Below are 27171 nucleotides of genomic sequence, written 5' to 3'. Positions count from 1 at the left end.
CAAATTGGCCCATTTTGAAAATTAAATAATAGAATAAAATATATTTTCAATTAGTGCTAGAAATTAGTATGCACTGATCCCACATGTGACAGTAATTCACTGTACTAATAAACCTGCATCTGTTGCTCACCCACAAGCAGCTCTGCTGGGAATCTCACTTGTCCTGAAATTTTTTTTTAAATAACTTCTCGCTGGCCTAGTGATTGCAGAAATTCCCATTTGCTTCCCTCACCAACTGCACCATGCAAAATTCTAATACCAGGCATGTACTTACCATCGAGTTGTATTGTCGTTGAAGATAAGATAACATGAACAACAAATAATTAAGCCTTCTTCCCCCCCCTCCTCACATCAGTCTGAAGAAGGGTTTCGACCCCGAACCTTACCTATTTCCTTCGCTCCATAGATGCTGCCTCACCCGCTGAGTTTCTCCAACATTTTTGTCTATCAATAAGTAATCAATATTAGTTTGACAGAGTTTTTTACAAACTGTGCATTGATCATTTTAATTTGATTTTTTTAATGCAAAATTCAAGAGGTTTTTGCGAGTGTGAATTAATATGATTCCATGTCGGATTTCCTATCTAATTCAAATATTATATCAAAGAGCAGATCTAATTGAACAATTGTGAATGCTCGACACTCTGCAGATCAGGGAAGGATCTCTGAAGAAAATGGATAGGTGATGTTTCGGGTCGGTACCCTTCTTCAGTTTGAATTATTCCAGCACATTGTGTCTTTTTTTTTGATAAACCAGCACCTGCAGTTCCTTATGCCCCAATTGTGAATCCTATATAAGTGGTAGAACTGCTGCCTCACAGCACATGCAATCCTGACCTTAGCAGCTGTCTGTGTGGAGTTTGCATGTTCTCCCTGTGATCGTGCGGGTTCGCTCCGGATGTTCCGGTTTCCTCCCACATCCCAAAGATGTGCCGGTTTGTAGGTTTAATTGGCCTCTTTAAATTGCCCCCCAGTGTGTCAGGAGTAGATGCGAAAATGGGATAAGGTAGAACTAGTGTGAATGGGTGATCGATGGTCAGTATGGTGGGCCTGTTTACAAGCTGTATCTTTCAATCAATTCAATATTTAGTTCTTCCAAATATAAAAGGTTTATTCTCTTCCCACAGATTTATGTAAAGATGCCTCATCCAGTGAGGTGTTCCAACTGGCATCTGCTGCCCTTGCCAACATCACATTCTTTGACTCAATGGCATGTGAGACTCTGCTACAGTTGAATGCAACCAAAACCCTTATCCAAGCCTGCCGTGACCCGCAGCGAGTCGACACGCCCTATGCCAAAGATCAGGTCAGTGCAATTAGTCACACACACTCTCTCTCTCGTGCACATACACACTTGGCCGTGCACACACACTCATACACGCACACACACGCATTCACACAGATGCATACTTGCACACACACACACTCGCACATGCATGCACACACACAAACTCAGGCACGCACACACGCCCGTACGTACACATGCATGCACACCTGCGTGCACACCCCCTGTACACACATACATACTCATGCACACATACACACGCATTTGCACACACACTCTAGCGCACACACACTCTCTCTCGTGTACACACTCTCACAGGGACACACATGCATGCACACACATGAGCACACACACACACACGTACACATGCGCACACAGACACATGTGCTCATGTAAATAGCTCATTCTAAGCTTCCTCCCAGTCTAGTTTCAGTCAATAAAATACTGAGTCAAGCACTTGCGCACCTAAACTATATTTTCGAAAAACACAATTACAGTTCCCGACTACTATACCTAACCACCGCGGGTTTGATCCTTGCATCTGCCTGGCCAAGCCCTCTTTAGCCTCGTTCAAGCAGAGACACTCCAGAAGGTCAAGCAGTCCTAAGCGTTCTCCCAGATGGTCGACACAGGACCTCGTGGGAACTACCTTTTATAGGTCCCCGAACCTTGAGGGGCCGAACCATATGGGGGTGGTCTCTTTATAGATTAACAGATTAACACAGTACATGATAGACATTTCCCTAACCCAATTATACAGTGACTAATACAATGTATCGGACAAAGTTTCTAAATGCAAGTTAACAGAGATGAATTATGGAACATGTGCCTTGATATTCAAGGAACCCAGACAAGGCTCAACACTTAACCCAATCAACATCTAGCAAAGTAAATCTTTGCAACAATATTTACAATGTGTATGTCTGGTTTCCATTCACCAATCCATTTCATGCAATTTACACCTAATTGTAAGAAACTGCAGATGTCCCATTCTTTGAATCTGCAGATATCCCAAAGTAACATTAGCAAATTTGCAGATGACACAAAGCTGAATGGCAGTGTGAACTGTGAGGAGGATGCTATGAGAATGCAGGGTGACTTGGATAGGTTGGGGGAGTCGGCAGATGCATGGCAGATGAAGTTTAATGTGGATAAATGTGAGGTTATCCACTTTAGTATCAAAAACAGGAAGGCAGATGACTATCTAAATGGCATCAAGTTGGGAAAAGGGGAAGTACAACGGAATCTGGGGGTCCTTGTTCATCAGTCTATGAAAGTAAGCATGCAGGTACAGCAGGCAGTGAAGAAAGCGAATGGCAAATTGGCCTTTATAACAAGAGGAGTCAAATATAGGAGCAAAGAGGTCCTTGTGCAGTTGTACAGAGCCCTAGTGAGACCACACCTGGAGTATTGTGTGCAGTTTTGGTGTCTTAATTTGAGGAAGGACAATCTTGCTATTGAGGGAGTGCATCGTAGGTTTACAAGGTTAATTCCCGGGATGGCGGCTGTCATATGCTGAGAGAATGGAACGGCTGGGCTTGTACACTCTGGAGTTTGAGTGGGTATCTTATTGAAACATATAAGATTGTTAAGGGTTTGGACAGGCTAAAGGCAGGAAACATGTTCCCGATGTTGGGGGAGTCCAGAACCAGGGGCCACAGTTTAAGAATAAGGTGTAAGCCATTTAGAACAGAGATGAGGAAACTTTTTAACTCAAAGAGTTGTGAGTCTGTGGAATTCTCTGCCTCACAGGCTGGTTATCTGGATACTTTCAAGAGAGAGCTAGATAGGGCTCTTAAAGTTAGCAGAGTCAGGGGATATGGGGAGAAGGCAGGAACGGGGTACTAGAAACATAAAACATAGAAATATAGAAAATTCGGCCCCTATCAATAACCTGTGCCTGCCTTCTCCACATATCCCTTGATTCCACTAGCCCCTAGAGCTCTATGTAACTCTCTCTTAAATCCATCCAATGATTTGGCCTCCACTGTCCTCTGTGGCAGGGAATTCCACAAATTCACAACTCCCTGGGTGAAAAAGGTTTTTCTCACCTCAGGTCTTAAATGACCTCCCCTTTACCTAAGACTGTGGCCCCCGGTTCTGGACTCAACCAACATTGGGAACATTTTTCCTGCATCTAGCTTGTCGAGTCCTGTTATAATTTTAAGTACACAAAAATGCTGGATAAACTCAGCGGGTGCAGCAGCATTTATGGAGCGAAAGAGATAGGCAACGTTTCGGGCCGAAACCCTTCTTCAGACTGATAGGGGGTGGGGGGAGGCGGGGAGAAGAAAGGTAAAAGGAGGAGGAGGAGCCCGAGGGCTGAGGTGGGAAGGGGAGGAGACATCAAGGGTTAACAGAATTGTGAGAATTCAATGTTCATGCCACCAGGATGCAGACTCCCCAAGCGGAATATGAGGTGCTTTTCCTCCAGTTTCCGGTGGTGCTCACTCTGGCCGTGGAGGAGGCCCAGGACAGAAAGGTCGGATATGGAATGGGAGGGGGAGCTGAAGTGCTGAGCCACCGGGAGGTCAGGTTGGTTAGTGCGGACCGAGCTGAGGTGTTCGGCGAAACGATCACCAAGCCTACGCTTGGTCTCACCGATATAAATCAGCTGACATCTAGAGCAGTGGATGCAATAGATGAGGTTGGAGGAGATGCAGGTGAACCTCTGTCGAACCTGGAATGACTGCTTGGGTTCTTGAATGGAGTCGAGGGGGGAGGTAAAGCGACAAGTGTAGAATCTCTTGCGGTTACAAGGGAAAGTGCCCGGGAGGGGGTGGAGAGGGAGGGAAGGGAAGAATTGACAAGGGAGTTGCGGAGGGAGCAGTCTTTGCGGAAGACGGGGGGAGATGGGAAGATGTGGCGAGTGGTGGGGTCACGTTTGGAGGTGGCGAAACTGACGGATTTGTTGTATGTGCCGGCTAGTGGGGTGAAAGGTGAGGACCAGCGGGACTCTGCCCTTGTTGCGAGTGGGGGGATGGGGAGAGAGAGCAGTGTTGCGGGGTTGGAAGAGACCCTGGTGCGAGCCTCATCTATAGTGGGGGAGGGGAACCCCCGTTCCCTGAAGAATGAGGACATTTGCGATGCCCGGGTGTGGAACGCCTCATCCTGGGAGCAGATGCGGCGTAGACGGAGGAATTGGGAGTAGGGGATGGAGCCCTTACAGGAAGCAGAGTGGGAAGAAGTGTAGTCAAGATAGCCGTGGGAGTCCGTGGGTTTAAAGTAAATGTCGGTCAGAAGTCTATCACCTGCGATAGAGATAGTGAGGTCAAGGAATGGTAGGGAAGTGTCGGAAATGGTCCAATTGTATTTGAGTGCCGGATTGATGCTAGTGGTGAAGTGGATGAAGTCAGTTAGTTGTGTGTGGGTGCAGGAGGTGGCACCAAAGCAGTTGTCAATGTAGCGGAGGTAGAGGTCAGGGATGGGGCCCTGGTACGCCTCGATCAAGGATTGTTCGACGTACCCGACAAAGAGACAGGCATAGCTGGGGCCCATGCGCGTGCCCATAGCTACGCCTTGTATTTGGAGGAAATGGGAGGAGTCAAACAAGAAGTTATTGAGGGTAAGGACCAGCTCCGCTAGGCGGAGGAGAGTGTCAGTGGCTGGGTATAGGTTGGTTCTCCGGTCGAGGAAGAACCGGGGGGCTTTGAGACCATCCTGGTGGGGGATGGAGGTGTAGAGTGACTGGACGTCCATGGTGAAGACGAGAGGATGGGGGCCTAGAGAATGGAATGCGCGGAGACGACGGAGAGTGTCTGAGGTGTCTTGAACATAGGTAGGGAGGGAATTAACCAAGGGGGATAGGATGGAGTCAAGGTATGTGGAGTTCGGTGGGGCACGAACAGGCAGAGACAATGGGCCTGCCAGGACAGTCAGGTTTGTGGATTTTGGGGAGAAGGTAAAATCGGGCCGTGCGGGGCTGGGGAACGATGAGGTTGGAGGCTCGGGGGGTCAGGGCATCGGAGTTGACGAGGTCGGTGATGGTGCTAGAGATGGTGGCCTGGTACACGTCAGTGGGGTCATGGTCCAGGGGTAAGTAGGAGGAGTTGTCCGAGAGTTGGCGCGTGGCCTCAGCTTTGTAGAGATCAGCGCGTCAGACTACCACGGCACCTCCCTTGTCAGCTGGTTTGATAACCCAATCTGGGTTGTTGCGGAGTGATTCGATGGCAGAACGTTCATGTGGGGAGAGACTGGAGTGAGACAGGGGAGTGGAGAAGTTGAGGCGGTTGATGTCGCGACGGCAGTTTTGGATAAAGAGTTCCAGAGCCGGAGGGCCACGAGGGGGTGTCCACGAGGAGGGGGCTCATTTAAGGGGTCATCAGTGGGGGGCGAGGACTCCTTCCCGTGGAAGAACGCTGTGAGGCGGAGGCGACGGTAGAAGAGCTCCAAGTCGTGGTGGGCGCGGAACACATTGAGGTGGGGACGGAGGGGGACAAAGATAAGACCTCTGCTGAGGACAGACCGTTCGGTGTTGGAGCGGAGGAGGTCGGGGTGGATGGTGAACACCCGGCAGAGATGGGGGTTGGGGCCGGAGGAAGGCAGGTGGGTGGACTGAGGACGAGGCAATGTGTGGTGGGGGGAGGGGGTGGTCAGGGGGTATGAGGGCTGTAGTGTGGGTGGGGAAGATCAGGGGTCAAATAGTTTGAGGGGGGTGGTGAAGACCCAGTGGAACAGCCACTGAGGTTACCAGGTTTGGGCAGACTTGCACTAGGACCCAGTGCAGTCAAACCCAGAGGAGTGGGAATCAGCAGCGTGGAGGCTTCAGGCCCAGTGCAGAGTCCAGTTTGCAGGTAAGGCAACGGCTGCGGGCGGGCTGCTGAGGGGAGGTGGAGTGGCGAGGGTTGGCGGACCCGATGGTAGGAGTAGGCAGGCAGTGGAGTCAGGGTCGGCGGGCGATGCGTGAGAGGTCCCGGTGGGCGGATGGTCGGTGGGGCGGTGCGGTGCGGCCAGCCCGGTAAGGCAACGAGGTGAGTAGGGCGCGGTGCGGCGGCAGCCATATTCGGGGAGCCCCGGTCTGGCGGCGATGTTCAGTAGGTCCGGTCCGGACATAATTTTATATGTTTCTATAAGATCCCCCTCCCGCTCAACCTTCTAAACTCCAGTGAATACAAGCCTAGTCTTTTCAATCTTTCCTCATATGATAGTCCCGCCATCCCAGGGATCAATCTCGTGAACCTACGCTGCACTGCCTCAATCACAAGGATGTCCTTCCTCAAATTAGGGGACCAAAACTGTACACAATACTCCAGGTATGGTCTTACCAGAGCCCTATACAACTGCAGAAGAACCTCTTTACTCCTATACTGAAATCCTCTTGAATTGAAGGCCAACATTCCATTAGCTTTCTTCACTGCCTGCTGTACCTGCATGCCAACTTTCAGTAACTAGTGAACAAGGACACCCAGGTCTCGCTGTACCTCCCCCTTACCTAACCTAACCCCATTGAGATAATAATCTGCCCCCTTGTTTTTGTCACCAAAATGGATAACCTCACATTTATCTATATTACACTGCATCTGCCACGCATCTGCCCACTCACTCAACCTGTCCAGGTCACCCTGCAACCTCCTAACATCATCTTCACAATTCACACTGCCACCCAGCTTTGTGTCATCCGCAAAATTGCTAGTGTTGCTCCTAATTCCCTCTTCCAAATCATGAATATATATGGTAAACAGTTGTGGCCCCAACACCGAGCCTTGCGGCACTCCACTCGCCACTGCCTGCCATTCTGAAAAGGACCCTACTTTTTGCTTCTTGACTGCCAACAAATGTTCTATCCGTGTCAACACCCTACCCCCAATACCATACGCTCTAATTTTAGTCACCAGTCTTCCGTGCGGGACCTTATCAAAGGCTTTCTGAAAGTTTAGATACACTACATCCACTGGCTCCCCTTCATCCATTTTACTTTTCACATCCTCAAAAAATTCCAGAAGATTAGTCAAGCATGATTTTCCTTTCATAAATCCATGCTGACTTGGACTGATTGGGGGTGATCAGCCATGATAACATTGGTGCTGGCTCGAAGGGCCGAATGGCCTACTCCTGCACCTATTGTCTATTGTCTATTGTGTAATGTCTTTCCCTGCAACTCTTGTCCAGGCTCCAGACAAGCTGGCACCATTCTGCAGCTTGTCCCATTTCTGCAGAAGGCACATTTAAATCAACCAAATGACCTAATAGCACAGAAGCCTTTGCTTAATTTTAATGTCCTGGCAATCCCCAATTTGGCCAGAATTAACACACACACGCGTACACATGCACACACACGTACACATGCACACACGTACACATACACATGCAACACACAGACACATGCACACACACGTACACATGCACACACCTACGCATGCACACACCTACACATGTGCACACACACGTACACATGCACACACAGACACATGCACACACACGTACACATGCACACACACGTACACATGCACACACCTACACATATGCACACACACGTACACATGCACACACAGACACATGCACACACACGTACACATGCACACACACGTACACATGCACACACCTACGCATGCACACACCTACACATGTGCACACACACGTACACATGCACACACAGACACATGCACACACACGTACACATGCACACACACGTACACATGCACACACGTACACATGCACACACGTACACATGCACACACGCATACACATGCACACACAGACACATGCACACATGTACTCTCGTACACAATAAACACACCAGCCACATGCAAAACGCATAGTACTCCATCAGTTCTGGTGAAAAACAGTTTTAGAAAAAAAATCATCTTTTACCTCCAACATCCAACTATTTCTTTCTCGGTGGAGTCATTAAAATGTCCCAGCAAAAGTCTTTCCATGTAAAAATGGGAACTATGAAGTGCAGGGTAAGCCAGGAATGTCATTTAAGGTACCTAAAGAGAAATCAGAGTAGGCTGGCATGTTGAAGGAGTCACGATGTACGGTGAATGTGGGAACTATCAGCCTCTGGGTGTCGTGGAGTAGTGCTCTGTGGCCAACAATCAGCCGTGCAAAATTACCAAGAGCCGTTCAAGGACAGCAATCTTTCCTCAGAGCAGAGCGAGATCTACCAAGGAGACTTGTAGCTGTCTGAAGGGTAATGCATCCAATGCAATAAAAGGCTTTATCTCACTTTGTGAGTGCGTTTGCTCAGCACAACATATTTTCAGTTAAATTACATTCTGGTGACAACATTGAGGTACCACTGACCTTTTGAGGCTGTAGCTGCCTGCTGGTAGTTCCTGTTTTTCTTAATGACAAGTTTACTTTTCTAATGGCAACACTGCCTTAGTCACAATTATATCCTTCTCCAGAATACCTATTTCTATTGGAGACACATGGAACTGCAGGAGTTAAAATCTGGAGCAAAACCTAAAGTGCTGGAGGAACTCAGCAGGTCAGGCAGCATCTGTGGGGGGGAATGGATGTTGGAAGAAGGGTCCCGACCTGAAACGTTGCCTGTCCATTCCCTCCGCAGATGCTGCCTGACCTTCTGAGTTCCTCCAGCACTTTTACCGATTCCTAATCTTATTTTTTTCACCATGACAATATATTTTAATGAAAAGTGTTGGAGGAAATCAGCAGGTCAGGCAGCATCTGTGGAGGGAATGGACAGATGACGTCCTGACCCAAGACTAAAGGCAAGTTGCACTTGTAGTGAGGTCGAGGTGATTTTGGCTTCTAGCATGTCAGGGTACGAGAACAATATCCCAGAATCTCTTGAATTTTGCCTCAGGTTGAGGGGAAAACTGATAGAAATATAAAATTGTGAGAGGCATAGCTATAGAACCTTGTCCCAGGATGGATATGTCAAAGACTAGCAGGCATAGCTTTAAGGTGGGGGGGGGGGGGGGGGGGGGGGGGGGGGGGGGGGGGGGGGGGGGGGGCGTTTAAAGGAGAGATGTTATTTTCCAGAGAGTGGTGGATGTCTGGAACGTGCTTTCAGAGGTGGTGGTGGAGGCAGATACAATAGTGGCGTTTAGGAGACTTTTGGATAGTCACATGGATATGCAGGGAATGGAGGGATATGGATCATGTGCAGGTAGATGTAATGGCATTGTGTTCAGCACGGACGTTGTGGGTCGAAGAGCCTGTTCTTGTGTTGTATGAAATGAATTATGATATAACCATATAACAATTACAGCACGGAAACAGGCCATCTCGGCCCTACAAGTCCATGCCGAACAAATTTTTTTCCGCTTAGTCCCACCTGCCTGCACTTGTACCATAACCCTCCATACCCTTCTCATCCATATGCCTATCCAATTTATTTTTAAATGATACCAATGAACCTGCCTCCACCACTTCCACTGGGAGCTCATTCCACACCGCTACCACTCTCTGCGTAAAGAAGTTCCCCCTCATATTACCCCTAAACTTCTGTCCCTTAATTCTGAAGTCATGTCCTCTTGTTTGAATCTTCCCTATTCTCAAAGGGAAAAGCTTGTCCACATCAACTCTGTCTATCCCTCTCATCATTTTAAAGACCTCTGGATAATATGGATTATGCGCAGGCAGATAAGAATTGGTCCTGGCATCATATTCTGTATGGACATTGTGGGCCGAAGGGCCTGTTTCTGTGCTGTACTGTTCTATGTTCTAGGTTTTCTGTTCTGAATGTTGTGTGGGTTTAATGTGCAAGTCGGAGATCTGCTGCTGTTCTGAATATTACTTTCTGCAACTTTTTTACTGTTACCCATGTGCATGCACAATATCTAAATGGATTTTTTTCGAGTGCTTTGCAAAGATCGGCAAATTAATTACTTTCTAACACCAGACCTAACGTTCTCTTTATTTTTTGTTTATTGGGAATTCTATATACATGGAATTAAATGCTGATTATTAAAACATGGTGTGAATGATTTAATGAGAACAGAATGAGAAGATAAAACTCTATTAGAAGATCATTCCTATGATGAGAACTATTTTGTGAGTTTGTTAATGATCTTGACTTAAGTTGCAGGGATTTTGTAAATAAATCTCAGGGGTCTCCATCGATGTATATTTGATAGAGAAGATTCATAGTTTTATAATAAATTATATATTAATTAATTACAATTATGCAAAAAGCTAAATTAAAAGGACCCATTTCTCAAGCATCAATACATGTAAATTACAGGGTGTAGCGTGCTATGCGAAGGCCTCTTTTTCTTATGATCTTGCTGTTACAGAAAATAACATCTTGCATTTTGGTTGCACCACTTTCACAGTTGAGAGAGAGACTTTGGAACAGCCCAGGAACGGGCCCTTCAGCCCACAATGTTTGTGCTGAACAAATTGCCAAGATCACCTTCTCTCCAGAGATGCTGCCTGTCCCGCTGAGTTATTACAGCTTTCGTGTCTACCTTCTCCTTATAGCTAATACGCCCAAATCCACGCAGATTAGGGTGAGAAAAGACCACCGTCTGGCAAATGTTTACAGTTTAGTTTATTGTCACGTGTACCGAGGTACAGTGAAAAGCTCTTTGTTGTGAGCTAACCAGTCAGTGGAAAGACAATATATGGTTGCAATCGAGCCATTTACAGTGTATAGATACATGATAAGGGAATAACAAAGGATACAAAGGATAAAAAGGACATATATTTTCACATACACCAATTGGTGTGGTGAAATTTGACTTGCCATACAGCACACAGATAAAGATAAGATGCAACATTAAAGAATTTAACAATAACATAAAAAACATCATCCCATAATGGTTCCCACTGTGAGGGAAGGCACAAAGTCCAGTCCCCATCACCTTGTCCACCCATAGTTGGGCCTATTGAGGCCTCCGCAAGTGCTGCTACGGGGCCTGATGTTCCAGCCCTCTCGCCGGGTGATGGTGCTCCGGCGTCGGGAGAACCCTCTCAGTGGCTTGGGACACCTGGAACGGCCGCTTCAGGTAAAGCCAGCAAAGTCCAATCAAGGATAGTCACCAATGAGGTAGATAGCAGTTCAAGACTGCTCTCTGGTTGTGGTAGGATGATTTGGTTGCCTGATAATAGCTGGGACGAAGCTGGGAAGAAAATGGGACCAGCTAGGCATGTAGCTGTTGGGCCAAAGAGCCTGTTTTCGTGCTGAATGACTCTCTGACACGATAACAACTCACATGGTCAGGAAGCATCTGGGGAGGGGAAGGATGGGTGACGTTCTGGGACCTTGGTCAGACCGACAGGTGATCGCATTGGGTCGGGACCTTTCTTTAGCAAATTCATTGCAAAAGGATTTGAGTTTCATTGCAAAAGGATTTGAGTATAGGAGCAGGGAGGTTCTACTGCAGTTGTAAGGGTCTTGGTGAGACCACACCTGGAGTATTGCGTACAGTTTTGGTCTCCAAATCTGAGGAAGGACATTATTGCCATAGAGGGAGTGCAGAGACGGTTCACCGGACTGATTCCTGGGATGTCAGGACTGTCTTATGAAGAAAGGCTGGATAGACTTGGTTTATACTCTCTAGAATTTAGAAGATTGAGAGGGGATCTTATAGAAACTTACAAAATTCTTAAGGGGTTGGACAGGCTAGATGCAGGAAGATTGTTCCCGATGTTAGGGAAGTCCAGGACAAGGGGTCACAGCTTAAGGATAAGGGGGAAATCCTTTAAAACTGAGATGAGAAGAACTTTTTCACACAGAGAGTTGTGAATCTCTGGAACTCTCTGCCACAGAGGGTAGTTGAGGCCAGTTCATTGACTATATTTAAGAGGGAGTTAGATGTGGCCCTTGTGGCTAAGGGGGATCAGGGGGTATGGAGAGTAGGCAGGTACGGGATACTGAGTTGGATGATCAGCCATGATCATATTGAATGGCGGTGCAGGCTCGAAGGGCCGAATGGCCTACTCCTGCACCTAATTTCTATGTTTCTATGTTTCTATGTTTAGAAAGTCTGAGGAAGGGTCCTGACCTGAAACATTGCCTGAACATTCCCTCAGCGGATGCTGCCTGACCTGCTGAGTTCATCCAGTGAGTTAGGGCAGTATCTAAAAGTAGAAAATGCTGCAAATACACGCAGACAAATTATCCTTTTTTTTATCACCGGAGGGAGCTTTTCTTTGAAAGGTCAGACGTTTGAAATCAGTCAATATAAATAAGCAGAATGATTTTTGTAAGATGTCCAATTCATATTGTCGAAATAAGCATTTATTGAGGCATTCATGGTGGATTAATTGATTAGTCTAGCCACTGCAAGTCTAGGAAATGGCAACATTCTGACTTATGTCTTTCTTAAACTGACTCGATGTGTAGGATTTTTCAGAAAGCAAATGCAATGAAACTTGTACACACTGTCAATAACAAAATATGTTTAACATTGCACAAAAAAATATTTTAAAAGCTGTGTTTATTGGTGTTTAAATAGGGCTGGATTGTCTTTTGTTAGTTTTGTTACAGCGCGGAAACAGGCCCTTCGGCCCACCGAGTCTGCACTGACCAGTAATCCCCGCACATTAACACTATCTTACACTTATACCATGCCGATTAACCTACAAACCTGTATGTCTTTTGAGTGTGGGAGGACACCGATGATCTCTGAGAAACCCCACGTAGTCGCGGGGAGAACATACAAACTCCGTACAGACAGCACCTGGAGTCAGGATCGAACCCGGGTCTCTGGTGCTGCAAGTGCAGTAAGGCAGCAATACTGCTGCGCCACCATGGCCACCCTAACAGTCTGTGAATAATCATCATTGTTCCCTCCTCCCCCCATTCGTAAAAGGACAGAGACCGCCTTGTCCTCACCTTCCATCCTACCAGCCGTCGCATACAGCATATAATCCTCCAACATTTTCGCCACCTCCAACGGGATCCCACCACTGGCCACATCTTCCCATCTCCACCCCTTTCTGCTTTCCGCAGAAGCCATTCCCTCCACAGCTCCCTGGTCAACTCGTCCCTACCCACCTAAACCTCCCCCGCCCAGATACGTTCCCCTACAACCACAGGAGATGCAACACCTGTCCCTTTACCTCCCCCCTCGATTCCATCCCAGGACCCCGACAGTCTTTCCAGGTGAGGCAGAGGTTCAGTTGAACCTCCTCCAACCTCATCTACTGTATCCGCTGTTCCAACCGCAGGCTTGGCGATCGTTTCGCTGAACACCTCCGCTCAGTCCGCCGATCTCCTGGTTGCTCAGCACTTTAACCCCCCCTCCCATTCCCAACCTGACCATTCTGTCCTGGGACTCCTTCATTGTCAGAGTGAGGCCCAGCTCAAATTGGAGGGACAGCACCTCATATTTCACTTGGGCAGCTTACACCCCAGCGGTATGAACATTGACTTCTCTAACTTCAAATAGCCCTTGCTTTTCCTCTCCATCCCCTCCCCCTTCCCAGTTCTCCCACCAGTCTTACTTTCTCCGACCACAATCTATTTCTGTCCCGCCCACTCCCCTGACATCAGTCTGAAGAAGGGTCACATCCCGAAATGTCACCCATTCCTTCTCTCCAGAGATGCTGCCTGCCCCGCTGAGTTACTCCAGCATTTTGTGTCTGCAGTCATCATTTTTGCCTGACTGAAGTTTGCAGATATTACTGATTAGCTTAAAATGACGTGGGTAACAAAGTTCAGGGACATCATCTGCATTTATGCACGCTGATGTAATTTTTTTTTAACCAAAAATAAATGTAATCAATTATTTACAAGAGTAATATGTGTAATACAAAACAATAGCAATAAACCCACCACCATAGTACAAAGTAAAACAAATATGCATAAATATCGAATATACTAATCATTAAACAACTTCCAACACCCCCCCCGCGGTGTCCAGCGGTCCCAGAAATCTTCCAGGGCACCCATGACAGTGCGTTGTCCCTTATCTATTATCACCGGGCATGGACATAACCCCGGAAAAGGGGCACGCATCAGGCTCGGGCAGAGCTCTCTTCGCCTGGCGCCGTGACTCACGGGTGGCCAGCTTGACCAGCTGATGTGATATACGATGATGTCGTACATGGTGATCACGAGAATGATCCCAGGGGTGATTGGGATAATGTATGGGGACTATTTGATGGCTTTGGGCCTGTACTCGCTGGAGTTTAGAAGGTTGAGGGGGGGATCTCATTGAAACCTATCAAGTAATGAAAGGCCCAGATTGAGTGGACATGGAAAGGATGTTTCCATTAGTGGGAGAGACTAGGACCAGAGGGCACAGCCTCAGAATAACAGGACGTACCTTTAAAATGGAGATGAGGAGGAATTTATTTAGCCTACGGCTGGTGAATCTGTGAAATTCATTGCCCCACATTGCTGTGGAGGCCATCCATGGGGATTTGTAAAGCAGTGATTGATTAGTTAAGGGTGTCAAAGGTTACGGGGAGAAGGCAGGAAATGGAGTTGAGAGGGAAAAATAGATCAGCTGTGATCAAAAGGCAGAGCAGACTTGATGGGCCAAATGGCCTAATTATACTCCCACGTCTTGTGGTCTTATGGCGATGTGGAAGCTGAGAATCTGGAGAGATCCGGAACAGGGTTAGTACAGAGATGAGGAACAATATTTTCACAAATGTACGCATTGTAGTATCTATAAATGTACGCAAGTATCTATAAACTGTGAATGGATCGATTATAATCATGTATTGCCTTTCTTCTGACTGGGTAGCATGCAACAAAAGCTTTTCACTGGAGCTTAGTACACATGACAATAAATAAATAAACTAAACTAAACTAAAAGGGGGAGAATACCTGGGATCCAATTGGCAACAGGGAATGATAAAATTATTTCAGGTATTATTACACAAACTTTGATGTTTTCCACCTGTGGGAGAGTCTAGGAATAGAGGCCATAGCCTCAGAGTTGAAGGACGATCTTTTAGGAAGGAGATGAGGAGACATTTCATTAGTCAGAGGGTGGTGAATCTGTGGAATTCTTTGGCACAGAAGGCTGTGGAGGCAACGAAAAGTTTAAGAAAGAACTGCAGATGCTGGAAAAATCAAAGGTAGACAAAAAAGCTGGAGAAACTCAGCGGGTGAGGCAGCATCTATGGAGCGAAGGAATAGGTGATGTTTCGGGACAAGACCCTTCTTCAGACTGATGGGGGGGTGGGGGGCGGAAGAAGAAAGGAATGGGAGGGGGAGTTGAAGTGCTGGGCCACCGGGAGATCAGGTTGGTTATCGCAAATTGGAGGAGCAGCACCTCATATTTGCCTGGGTAGTTTACACCCCAGCGGTATGAACATTGACTTCTCCAATTCAGGGGAGTCATGATTTCTCCCTCCTTCCCCTCCCCTTCCCAGGAAGTCCCAGCCCACTGTCTCCGCTCCTTCTCCCGCCCCTAAACCCCCACATTTCTCCAAGGGGGATCAGCTCCAGAGGCGGAGGGCAGGGGAGAAGATGACACCCCCGCGTGATGAAGAACAGGGACAAAGGAAGAGAGGGGACGACAGAACGTCACTTTTCCTTCGCTCCAAGGGGGATGCTGAAAAGGGATAGTCACCCCCAGAGGAGAAAAGAAGGAGCATTTCTGTCTGCCTGCTGTGGAGGCAGAGTCAGTGAGATATTTTTTATGGCAGGGGAAGAGAGATTTTTGATTGGAAGGGTGTCAGAGAAAGATGGGGGAGGGAGGGAGGAGGGGAGAGGAGAATGGGGAAGGAGAGGAGGGAGAGATAGATCAGCCATCAGCCGGGAAAAGAAGGAAAGGAATAAAAGAAGAGGGGAAGAGGGGGGGAGATGGATAGTGGGAGGAGAGGGAAAGAGGAAGGAGGACTTTTTATGGAGAGGGAAAGATGCTAGAAATGAGGAGAAAAGGTGTGATATCTGAGGAGAGATGGTGACGATACTGAAGGGGGGAGATATGGCTGTATTAGATCAATGCCCATCCGAGGATGATACAGGAAAATGGTAAAATAGGAAGGAAAGGAGAAGGAGAAGAGAATGGGGGTAGGGGGGAAAAAAGAAAAGACTGTACTGTTATAAAGAAGTACAAAGAAATGTGAAAGAGAATCCTGTGATTAATTTATTCAGAAGGTTTACCAACTGGAAGAGGAGAGAAAGGATCTGATAATAGAGGGATGATAAGAATTGATAAGGAAAGATAAAGAGTATTTGTTTAAAGTAAAAGGTGGAGGAAAGCATGAAAAAAAGGATAGTAAACTGAGGAGAAGATCTAATCTGAGGGTGAGAGAGTTTGAAGGGAGGAGGGAGAGAAAAAAAGGAAGATAGGAAAAGAAAAGGGACTGGAAAGGTTCAGAAGGAGGGAGAGTGAAGAAAATTACATGATCAGAAAGTTGGGGAAAGGGAAAGAAAGTTTCAGTTTAGTTTAGTTTAGTTGGTTTTAGTTTAATTTAGTTTCACGAAAAAGGCCAGTGATTATTCTACACACACAAGGGACAATTTACAATTATACCAAGCCAATTAACCTACAAACCAGTAGAGTCTTTGGAGTGGGAAAGAAAGGGAGAAATGAGATCCTGGAGAAAATGCAAGGGGGGTCACGGGGAGAATTTACAAACTCGGGGGACAGCACCATCTGGGATGGAGGTTGGGAAAAGGTGAAGACCCTCATAGTGGCAGCACCCAGGGGGGGAAGGTACTATAACAGCATTTTAAAGACATCACCAATTGGTTAGCACATGTGGCCTCATAGATTGGGTAGGACCATTGTTTTTTCAGGTAGATATGGGCCCTCCTTCCCCAGGTAGGGTGAGCCACCCACAGCCCACTGTCTCTGCCTCTTCCTTTCGTCTTCCCGCCCCCACCTCCACCCCCACATCAGTCTGAAGAATGGTCTCAACCCGAAACGTCACTTATTCCTTCGCTCCATAGATGCTGCCTCACCCGCAGAGTTTCTCCAGCATTTCTGTCTGCCTGCTGTGGAGGCAAAGTCAGTGGATATTTTTTATGGCAGGGATAGATAGATTTTTGATTGGAAAGGGTGTCAGAGGTTATGGGGAGAAGGCAGGAGAATGGGGTCAGGAGGGAGAGATAGATCAGCCATAGCAGCGTAGAGTTGATGGGCAGAATGGCCTAATTCTACTTCTGACCTTATGACATAACTTTATTAATGTACAAATTATGTGATATTTGTTTATGTGTTATATCTGATGCAGGTGGTGACGATACTGGCAAATATGGCTGTATTAGATCAATGCCCATCCGAGATGATACAGGAAAATGGTAAATATTTGTTCAGATCTTTGTCTTACTGTTATAAATGCGTACACAATAAATGAGGGTCTAATCCTGTGATTATTTATTCAGAAGGTTTACCATCATATAATCTTGATAATCATGATAAGAATTTGGTTTCATGAATAATATTTAAGTAATTTGTTTAAAGTAAAAGGTGAGAGGAAAAAGTTATAGGAACCTGAGGGACTGCTTGTTCACACAGAGAGTGGTGGGAATATGGAATGATCAGCCACGGAGGTAGTTTAGTTCAGTTTAGTTTAGTTTAGTTTGGTTTAGTTTAATTTAGTTTCACGAAAACAGGCCAGTGATTATTCTACACACACAAGGGACAATTTACAATTATACCAAGCCAATTAACCTACAAACCAGTACGTCTTTGGAGTGTGGGAAGAAACTGGAGATCCTGGAGAAAATGCACGTGGGGTCATGGGGAGAATTTACAAACTCCGTACAGACAGCACCCATAGTTGGGATCGAACCCGGGTCCCTGGTGCTGTAAGGTGGCAACTCTACACTGCGGTGTCCCCATTGGGGCAGGTACCATAACAGCATTTAAAAGACACCATGACAGGTATATGGATAAGAATTGTTTAGAGAGATATGGGCCAAACACAGCAGGAAGGGTGAGCCACCTTCATCAGCACGGGCAAACTGACCTGAAGCACCTGACTTCGAGCTGCTTGACTCCATGACTCAAATTTGGAAGAATCTTACTTAGTTGACAATGACTAATAAGAACGGAAGACAGGTTCACATCCAAAGCTCAGTCACAAACATCAATGGCATCCTTGACAGCAAACAGCATAAAGAAGTCCTTATCATTTATGTGCAGGAAGGAACTACAGATGCTGGTTTACACCGAAGATAGACACAAAATGTTGGAGTAACTCAGGGACAGGCAGCATCTCTGGAGAGAAGTAATGGGTGATGTTTCGGGTCGAGACCCCTCTTAAATCTAAAGAAGGATCTCGACACATCACCCATTTCTTCTCTCCAGAGATGATGCCTGCCCTGATCATTTCTATTCAGTGCGAACACTACATTCACCCCAGGAATATAATGCTTCCAACATTCAAGTGATAATTAATGATCATGACAATTTTCAAGACCTCAATGCTGACTTACCAATCATTCTTTTCAATACTTACAGAATGTTTAGTAGGATTAGGATTTTTTTTGTATTACCATTATACTAGTTTTCATCAAAGTTACAGTCACAATATTGAGTTCCTATTTAAGTATTTCTATTGAAGGTTTATAAGGGCTCTCCTTCCATTCCATTCATTGTCAATAGCTCCCTTCACTCAATGTTTAAATCATTCTATGCCCGGTAGGGTCTAGGGGCCATGCAGCACACAAACAGGCCCTTCGGCCCAACTTGCCCCTGCTGACCAATATGTGGCATCTACTTGAGTCCCATTTGCCCGCGTTTGGTCCGTATCCCTCGAAACCTTTCCTATCTGTAGACAAGTAAACCAGTAAACAACTTCTTGCAGATGTTCAGATTATATTTATTCTAAGACTGAATTGTGATGTTTTGTTGTTGTGTGCGAGGAATGGCAATGAGAGTTAATAATGAACAAAGTTAAGAGCTATTGTGAAGGAAGTTGCAGTAGGATTGTCACAGAGTCATAGAGTCGAAGAGTGATACTGTGTGGAAACAGGCCCTTCGGCCCAACTTGCTCAAGTCAACATGTCCCAGCTGCACTCCTAGTTCCACCTGCCTGCATTTGGTCCATATCCCTCTAAACTTGTACTATCCATGTACATGTCTAACTGTTTCTTAAACATTGGGATAGTCCCTACCTCAACTACCTCCTCTGGCAGCTTGTTCCAAACACCCACCATTCTTTTGTGGAAAAAGTTACCCCTCAGATTCCTATTAAATCTTTTCCCCTTCACCTTAAACCTATGTCCTCTGGTCCTTGATTCACCTACTCTGGGCAAGAGACTCTGCATCTACCCGATCTATTCCTCTCATGATTTTAGACACCTCAATAAGATCACCCCTAATCCTCCTGCGCTCCAAGGAATAGTATAGTGTCCCAGCCTACTCAACCTCTCCCTATAGCTCATTCCTGGCAACATCCTCATAAATCTTCACTGTCCCCTTTCCAGTTTGACAACATCTTTCTTATAACATGGTGCCCAGACCTGAACACGATACTCTAAATGTAGGTATGTTACAAAACCTACCTGAATCGTGGCTGAGCATCTGCCCCACCCCGTGTGCGTGATTTTGGCGCTGTTTAGAGGGGGCGGGTTTAAAACGCGATTTTTACTAGGCTGTTCCAATCGAAAATGTTCAGCCTAGTAAATCATTAATGGAAAATCGCTGAAAGACCCCGTCGCAAAAGGTATTATTAGTTTTTATGGCCTTGTATAATATTTATAGTAGTTTAAAAATCACTCTCTCACTCCGCAACCTCTCGCAGCCCCAGGGTTTTATAAAGCAAACAATTAAAGGTATGTACCTTATTTTTACATTAAATGGGGCTTGTATATAACCCTGTATATAAAGTTTTCTATAGCGAGTAGTTCATTTTGGGCTCTTTATATCCCGCAGTATTTTTCTGGGCACTTGAGGGCACAAATCCAGCGCAATGTGAACGTTCTAAACCAGCGCGTTCACAGGAACCCACTAGAAAGCCGATTTAAATTGACTTTAATTTACAGCAAATGAACACTAAATTCCTTCCATTTGGCCTATAAATTGATGTAAATGAGATTTAAAAATCATGTTTTATTGTGAATTATTTGTTAATATTATTTGGACATTTGGGCTATTTAAAAATGTTAATCATTTATTAAGAAATGGATAGATGTTTAGATCTAGTGATTGAAGTTTGAAATTAGCTACAATTGGGTAACTAACTAATTATATGCTTTAATTTCAGGTCATCCAAGTAAGATTATTTTATATTTGTTTCAGAATGCTTCAATCTATGATAACTGAAAATTTCATTCAGTTCTCTTAATTTTTAAGAAGGTTATGGGCTTTTGACTGTCCTCGATCACAGCTTTTTTGTTATGTCCATAGAAAATCAATAGGGAACAAGATGCTAATTTCCGAGTATGAAAATGGCCATAACTTTTTTATTACTTGAGATATGAAAGTGAATTAGGTGTCAAATTAAACTTATTGTTATGCTTTATCTGATGGGATAAATTGCAGACTTGATTTTTTAAATCTCAAAATTTTGTAACATTGCTACTAAATGCGGCCTCACCAACGTCTTATACAACTGCAACATGACCTCCCATTGTGCTGAAGCCTGCCCCTCCATCAGAGATCCAGCAACATTCAGGGTGCCAATGTTGGCACCTTCTCATGTATGTGGAACAAAACGCGCATCATACCCTCCCAGACCACAGGCTTTGGGGAAAAAAGCCAATGTCACGTAATCGCTTCTTCCTTCAAACATTTTCACTTCATCACTGCTTTGTGAGTGAGTTTAATTTTCCAACCAGAGTGTTGCTTCTTTGAACTCCTTTCCCTTGTATCCTCCTGTATTGACATTTGATGGAACAGCTGAAGTATCAGAGATTCTGGCATAAATTCTGTCTTTTATATGTAGAGACATATGTAGAGTGCTGGAGATGGGATGCTCAGCGGGTGAGCCAGCATCTCTGGGAATGTCAATAGGTGATGTTTAGGGTCGGGACCCTTCTTTAGACTGATTGTTTGGGGGGGAGGGGGGGAGGGGGAGGGGGGGGGGGGCAGGAGAAAGTGTGGCAACGTGGCATATCTTTTATATGTTGTTTCATCCCACATTTACCTTTCTCCATAAAATTCTAACTTAATTTTCAGTTTCAGTTCGGAGAAAGCTATTGAACAAGAATATTAATTTGTGTTTCCTGCATAGTCATTCAATGTGGAAACAGCCCCTTCAGTCCAACTTGTCCACACCGACAAATATGTCTCATCTACGCTAGTCCCACCTGCCCAGATCCTATCCTATCTATGTACATCTCTAAATGTTTCTTAAACATTGCGATATTTTAGTATTTTCAGTTTCTGTCTTTTCTGCACCATTCTGTTTACAGGGAAGTAGAGAGAATTGGTCAATTTGAACTGAGCATGATGGAAAATATAACACAGCATGTTGCAAGAAGCGGTATGGTGGCGCAGCAGTAAAGTTGATGCCCAGGTTCGATCCTGACAACGAGTGCTGTCTGTACGAAGTTTACACGCTCACTCTGTGACTGCGTTAGTTTTCTCTGGGAACTCCGGTTTTCTACCACACTCCAAATACGTACAGGTTTGTAGGTTAATTGGCTTTGATAAAAATTGTCCCTAGTGTGAAGGATAGTGTTAGTGTACGGGGATCGCTGGTCAGTGGAGGTTGGCCAATGGGCCGTCTGTGCTGTGTTTACAAGGGACTGTTACATTATATTTCAGACAGTCAAAGGCAAAGCTTTCACAGTGCCCCTCTGTATATCCCTTTCACAGCGTTGTAGGTGACTGGTAAAATGTCACACGTTGTATTTTCTTCCACACATTCAGTCCATACCGCACCACTTAGTCTAATCAGGACATACGTTCCATGAGGAAATGCACACATTGTCCTTAATGCTGGATAATAAATTATCAAATCAAGCATGTGGCTACATCTTGCTGGTTTAATTTATTTTTTCAGCCAGATATAATGATGTTGAACTATCAAAACTTTCATAGCAGTTTTGAATGTATTATTTTTTTATACACTATCAATGTTAATGACTTGCATTTAATAGTAAGATTAAACGAGAACTTACCAGTTTGAAGTTTGATCGTTATTTTATGAGGAGTAACGTTGAGGGAATACGTGAAGAACCCCGCTAGGACGTATGCGTGTCATTCTTCAAAGCAGCGGTGTGAAATCAAAGATAACTGTAATGACTAAACATTGTAAGATTAGAGAAGAGATACCAGTTGAGTATATGATCAAGGGTGGGAGCGGAGGGCACGTATTCCCTCAATGTTACTCCTCATAAAATAACGATCAAACTTCAAACTGGTAAGTTCTCGTTTAATCTTACTATTTTACTTCGGAGTCACGTGAGTGACTACGTGAAGATTTTAAAGCTCTGTGATTTCATGCCGTGGAAACAAGTCCATGCATTACACCTGCCTTGATTATGGGGAGAATAGTGTTAACATCATTAGACATCAATATGATATTGAAAAATATCGATACATTTATTAACACCTAATTATAGCCTCTATTTATGGGGTAAAATCATATTACAGAACTTAAAATTGTTTCTGCAAATGTTCCAGGTTCAATTACTGGTTTGTTAAAAATCGTTGGAAAGTTTTCTCCGTTGACCATCCTGCTGTCTTGAGGATTTGGTCCATAGGAACATCCAACTTCATAGCTGCTGATGTAGCTGCAGCCCTGGCGGAGTGAGATTTTAAAATGTTAGTGTCTACTCCAGCCTTTATTAGGACCTGTTTTAGCCATCTAGAGATGGTCTGGACTGTCACTTTTTTGTGTGGCTATTTGTAGCTGATTAAAAGTGCCATTTCTTTGCCTCTGATGATCTTAGTATACTCCATATATAATAGTAAGTGTGTTACAATACAGAGACGATCATCTGTCGGGTAGGCCCTGAATTCTATTTTTAGGCCTGCTGACCCCTGTCTGTTCTGTTTGACTAATTCATTGATGTGAAAAGTTAAATTTCCAGATGAAATAGTCATGTTGTCCAGCCTTAGTTTCTGTAGCGACTGGACCCTTTGTGCCGTGACCAAGGCCATCAGCATGACTGTTTTCATAGTCAGTTTCTGTAGGGACAGCGCTGTAGCTGGAGACCAGTTTCTCAACATGGTCAGTACAATGCTCACATCCCATATTTGGGAGTACCTGGTTCTTGGGGGATTAACATTAAAAATGCCCCTCATGAGTTTGGTTACCAGGGGGTGTGTCCCAACAGAATGCCGCTCTGTTCCTTGCCACAGGTATATTGACAGAGCACTTCTGGCGCAGTTGATGGCACTATAACTGAGCCCCTCATCGTAATGGAGGCTTGTCAGGAATTCCAGAACAGACGGGATGTTCATAGATCTGTGGATGATGTTATTGTTGTGACAGCACTTTCCCCATTTCTTGATGTACACCGTACTGTTTTTTGGTGGACTGTCTGTGGGCCGCTGAAATAATATCCACTGTTCGGTCCGTCAGTCCCAGGTGTAGTAGAGGTGCTTTCAAACTACAAATTAATAGGTTTGTATAATTATGACATGGGTAACTTTCCCTTGTTACAAGATGAACCAGTAAATTAGGTCTATTATGGATGGTGATACATGGTTCTAATACCATGTCGAGTATCACCGGGAACCATGGTTGAGTAGGCCAATCGGGTACTATCAAAATACCAGACGCAGAGTCTTGCTGTATATTCCTTAATACCCGACTGATGAGGCAGAAAGGAGGGAATGCATAAATAAACAATTTCCCCCAATGCAGCGAAAATGCATCTGTTACCGCTGCCCCAGGGTCTGGTTCCCATGAAACATAATTCGATAACTGGTGATTGAGCCTGGATGCGAATAGATCGATATCTGGTATTCCATACCATGCTGTAATTTCAGCATATACATTTTTATCCAACATCCATTCAGTGTTTTAATTGAATTTGTGTGACCTGGTGTCTGCCACTAAACTTAGTTTACCTGGTAAGTAGGTAGCTGATATCCAAATATCTCTCTGGATACACCATTGCCAAATTGTGTTGGCCAGATTGTCACATGATGTCGATTTGTTTCCACCCATATGGTTGATATATGCTACCACGGCAGTATTGTCAATTTGTAGTCTAATATGCTGGTGATATGACCCAGAACAATATGACTTAAGACCATGGAATGCACTTAACATCTCCAGGTAGTTTATGCCCAGTGTTTGTAATAATGATGCCTCCTGTGCATTCCATCTCCCTCCACAGCTGGAGATGGAATTGGTACCACCCCAACCAAGTGCACTGGCATCAATTTGTAGCACCATAGACGGGTTGCTGACAATGATTGGATTGGAACAATGTCTAATGTTATCTTCCCACCATTTTAGTTCCATTATGGCTTCTGGTGGTAGCTTCATTGGTCTGTCAAAATGACCACCATTAATTTTGAGTGCTCGTATTCTCGCCCTCTGTAAATTTCGATAATGTAAAGGTCCGAATTGTGTGGCTGGAAACGCAGCCACTATTTTGCCAATTATTCTTGCTACCAGTCTGATGGATGGTTTAGTGATGTCAATGATTTTGCTGCAAGCTTCTATTAAGGCTGTAACCTTTTCTTTCGGCAAAGTCACTGACATGTGAACTGAGTTAATGGTGAACCCCAGATAATCCATTGTGGTTGAAGGCGTTAATTTAGATTTAACTGGATGGATGATAAACCCCAGTGTTTCAAATAATTGTTTTGTGGCTGTTACCGCTTGTTTAGCCAATTCCAAAGTTTTGCCCACAATAAGTATGTCATCTAGATATGCCATTACCATGTGTTTTTGTTTCCGCAGAAACGCTAGGGCTGGTTTCAAAATTTTAATGAACAGCCTGGGGGCTGATGTTAGGCCATTAGGTAGTGCCCTGTACTGCCATTGCTGACCCATCCAGTTTAATTTTAAATAACATCTGTGGTCACCTCTTATGGTTACTGTATCGTAAGCATCTTTTAAATCGATGCTTGCCATGTAGTAACCTTTGGAAATCAATTGCTTAGCAGTAACAAAGGTTTCCATCTTGAAATGAATATATTGTACGAAAGTATTCAAATTAGTCAAATCGATGATGATGCAGCAACCACCATCTTTCTTGTTTTTGATAAAGATATTGGACACGAATTCCTGTGATTCGTGTTGGGTTTTCTCAATTACTCCTTTTTTATAAAGCCGCTGTAGTTCAGCATGTGCTTTTGATTTTTCTTTGCCTGTAAGCACGAACATTCGGTTCGGTACATGCTGAACTGGAGGGTTATGTTTTTGTATAAATTCTATGGTATAACCCTGGATACTGCTTAAAATATAAGTGTCGGTAGTTAACTTATTCCATGCATCCAGATAGAAATGTAATCTCCCACCAACCTCCATGCTCCCTTCAATTCGTAAGGAACCAGACCCACCTACCTCCATGGTTGCCAGTGGTAGGTTTGTTACTTTTTCGGCATCCCCCGTGGACGTTGAGGCGCCAGGTGTCTGGGTCTGTAGTTGGGTTGGTGTTGAGGGTTTGCGCATTTTCCAGGAAGGCCGGTCTGGGCCATGGCCTAAAAAAGACCGATGTTGGGTGTTCCTGATCTTTACGCTTTCTCCAGTTTGTCTTGGCCGGCTGGTGGGTGTGTAGGGGTGCTGTTTCTGGCCGTAGTAGTTTTTGGATGCTGCATTAATGAGCCCCAGGGTTTTAGCCTCTTCGTCAAGTTCTTTTACCTGTTTGGATAAGTCCCCTCCAAATAGTAGTATTGGTGGTTTGGAGGTTCCAGGTTTGCAGAGGCCTGCAAAATTGGGGTCTAACGCCGGTTGGATGGCACTCTTCCTAATACTATTTAACTCGTATTGGGAGTTGCAAAATAAAGCCAGTGCATCTTGGTGATCTTGTGTCATGTCTTGTTCGTTCAATGTGCGGGCGAAAGCCGTAATTCCCGCTGTTAGGACTTTCAGAACTTTTTGTATTTTCAAATTCCTGGCTCTGATTGATGCCCCGACATGTTTCCAAATACACTGGTTGACACTGGGAACATTCAGTGATTTGCAGTTCCCTGGTGCTAAGTGTCTTGCCGTGGTGTCCAATAATGCCTGTCCTTGTAGCTGGTTGAATGACGTGTAGTCGATACTTGCAGCTATTTTGGGCTCCAGGTTTTGGCCAGTTTGGTCGGGTTGAATAAACTGGGACACCATATCCAATAGGTTTTCTTGCACCCCATGCACACTAGGGGTATGTTCTGCACCCCTCTTCAGGGTCAGCCCAGAATTGACCCCCCGCCGTACTCCCCTCTGATGAGGGAGAAACACTGTGCAGTCCCACAAGAGGTACTGCTGTAGGACTTACTAGCTGCCCACTGTGACTAGGCTCCCTCTCCCGGAGCCTGTCACTTTGGAGTATTTGCTCCAACAGCCACTCCAACCAGCCCCAATGCTCACGGGCACAGGCCACTCGCGGCTGCTCCTGTTCCCCCTAGCCACTCCAACTGGCTCCAATGCTCACGGGCACTGGCCGCTCGCGGCTGTTCAAAGTTGGACTCATCGGAGTCAACGACTCTGTCTGTTTTTTGCTTCGCTTTACCGCCCGGCCGTGGTGTTGATTTGGCCGGTGCGGGAGCGAAGTTGGGCACAGCTGTTCCCATTACGGGAGATTGGCGTGCCGTTGGCTGCTGCTGGCTGCCCGCAACTCCGCGGTTCTCCCCCGCCAGCTTTTTCGCAGCCTTCTTGTTTCTCGTGGATCTGTCCATGCTTCTACCTGTAAAGTAAGTGGAAAGAACGCAGTCTCCTTACCTGCTGTTCCCGGCTTTTAAATTCTGCCGCTAAGGGGAACGTCGACCCCCCTGCTGTGACTCGTTGCAATGCGTGTAGCGATATGATACGCATGCGTCCTAGTGGGGTTCTTCACGTAGTCACTCATGTGACTCCGAAGTAAAATCATTCAGAGCATTCTTCTGCACTGAAATAGTTGAACTGATGCAGTGCCTACAATTCTCATTGAAAGTCATTGAAAATCGTGATAGTATTAACAATCACATTTACTGCCTGTTGGATTGTGTGAATGGTCTCAA

At 45.3% G+C, this 27171-nt stretch overlaps 1 protein-coding gene across 1 annotated transcript in view; it reads left to right on the top strand.

Annotated features, from left to right (window-relative positions):
- LOC129705948 (protein inscuteable homolog) overlaps positions 1 to 27171 on the top strand; it is a 230274-nt gene that overhangs the window by 191990 nt on the left and 11113 nt on the right. The window contains exons 8-9 of the mRNA XM_055649883.1: positions 1128 to 1306; positions 17345 to 17411. Of these exons, the coding sequence (XP_055505858.1) occupies positions 1128 to 1306; positions 17345 to 17411 (246 nt within the window). The remainder of the gene's footprint in view (positions 1 to 1127; positions 1307 to 17344; positions 17412 to 27171) is intronic.

Source organism: Leucoraja erinacea, chromosome 18 (assembly GCF_028641065.1).
Source record: "Leucoraja erinacea ecotype New England chromosome 18, Leri_hhj_1, whole genome shotgun sequence".
NCBI classification, from domain to species: Eukaryota; Metazoa; Chordata; class Chondrichthyes; order Rajiformes; family Rajidae; genus Leucoraja; species Leucoraja erinaceus.
This window is presented reverse-complemented; position numbering and strand designations above follow the sequence as displayed.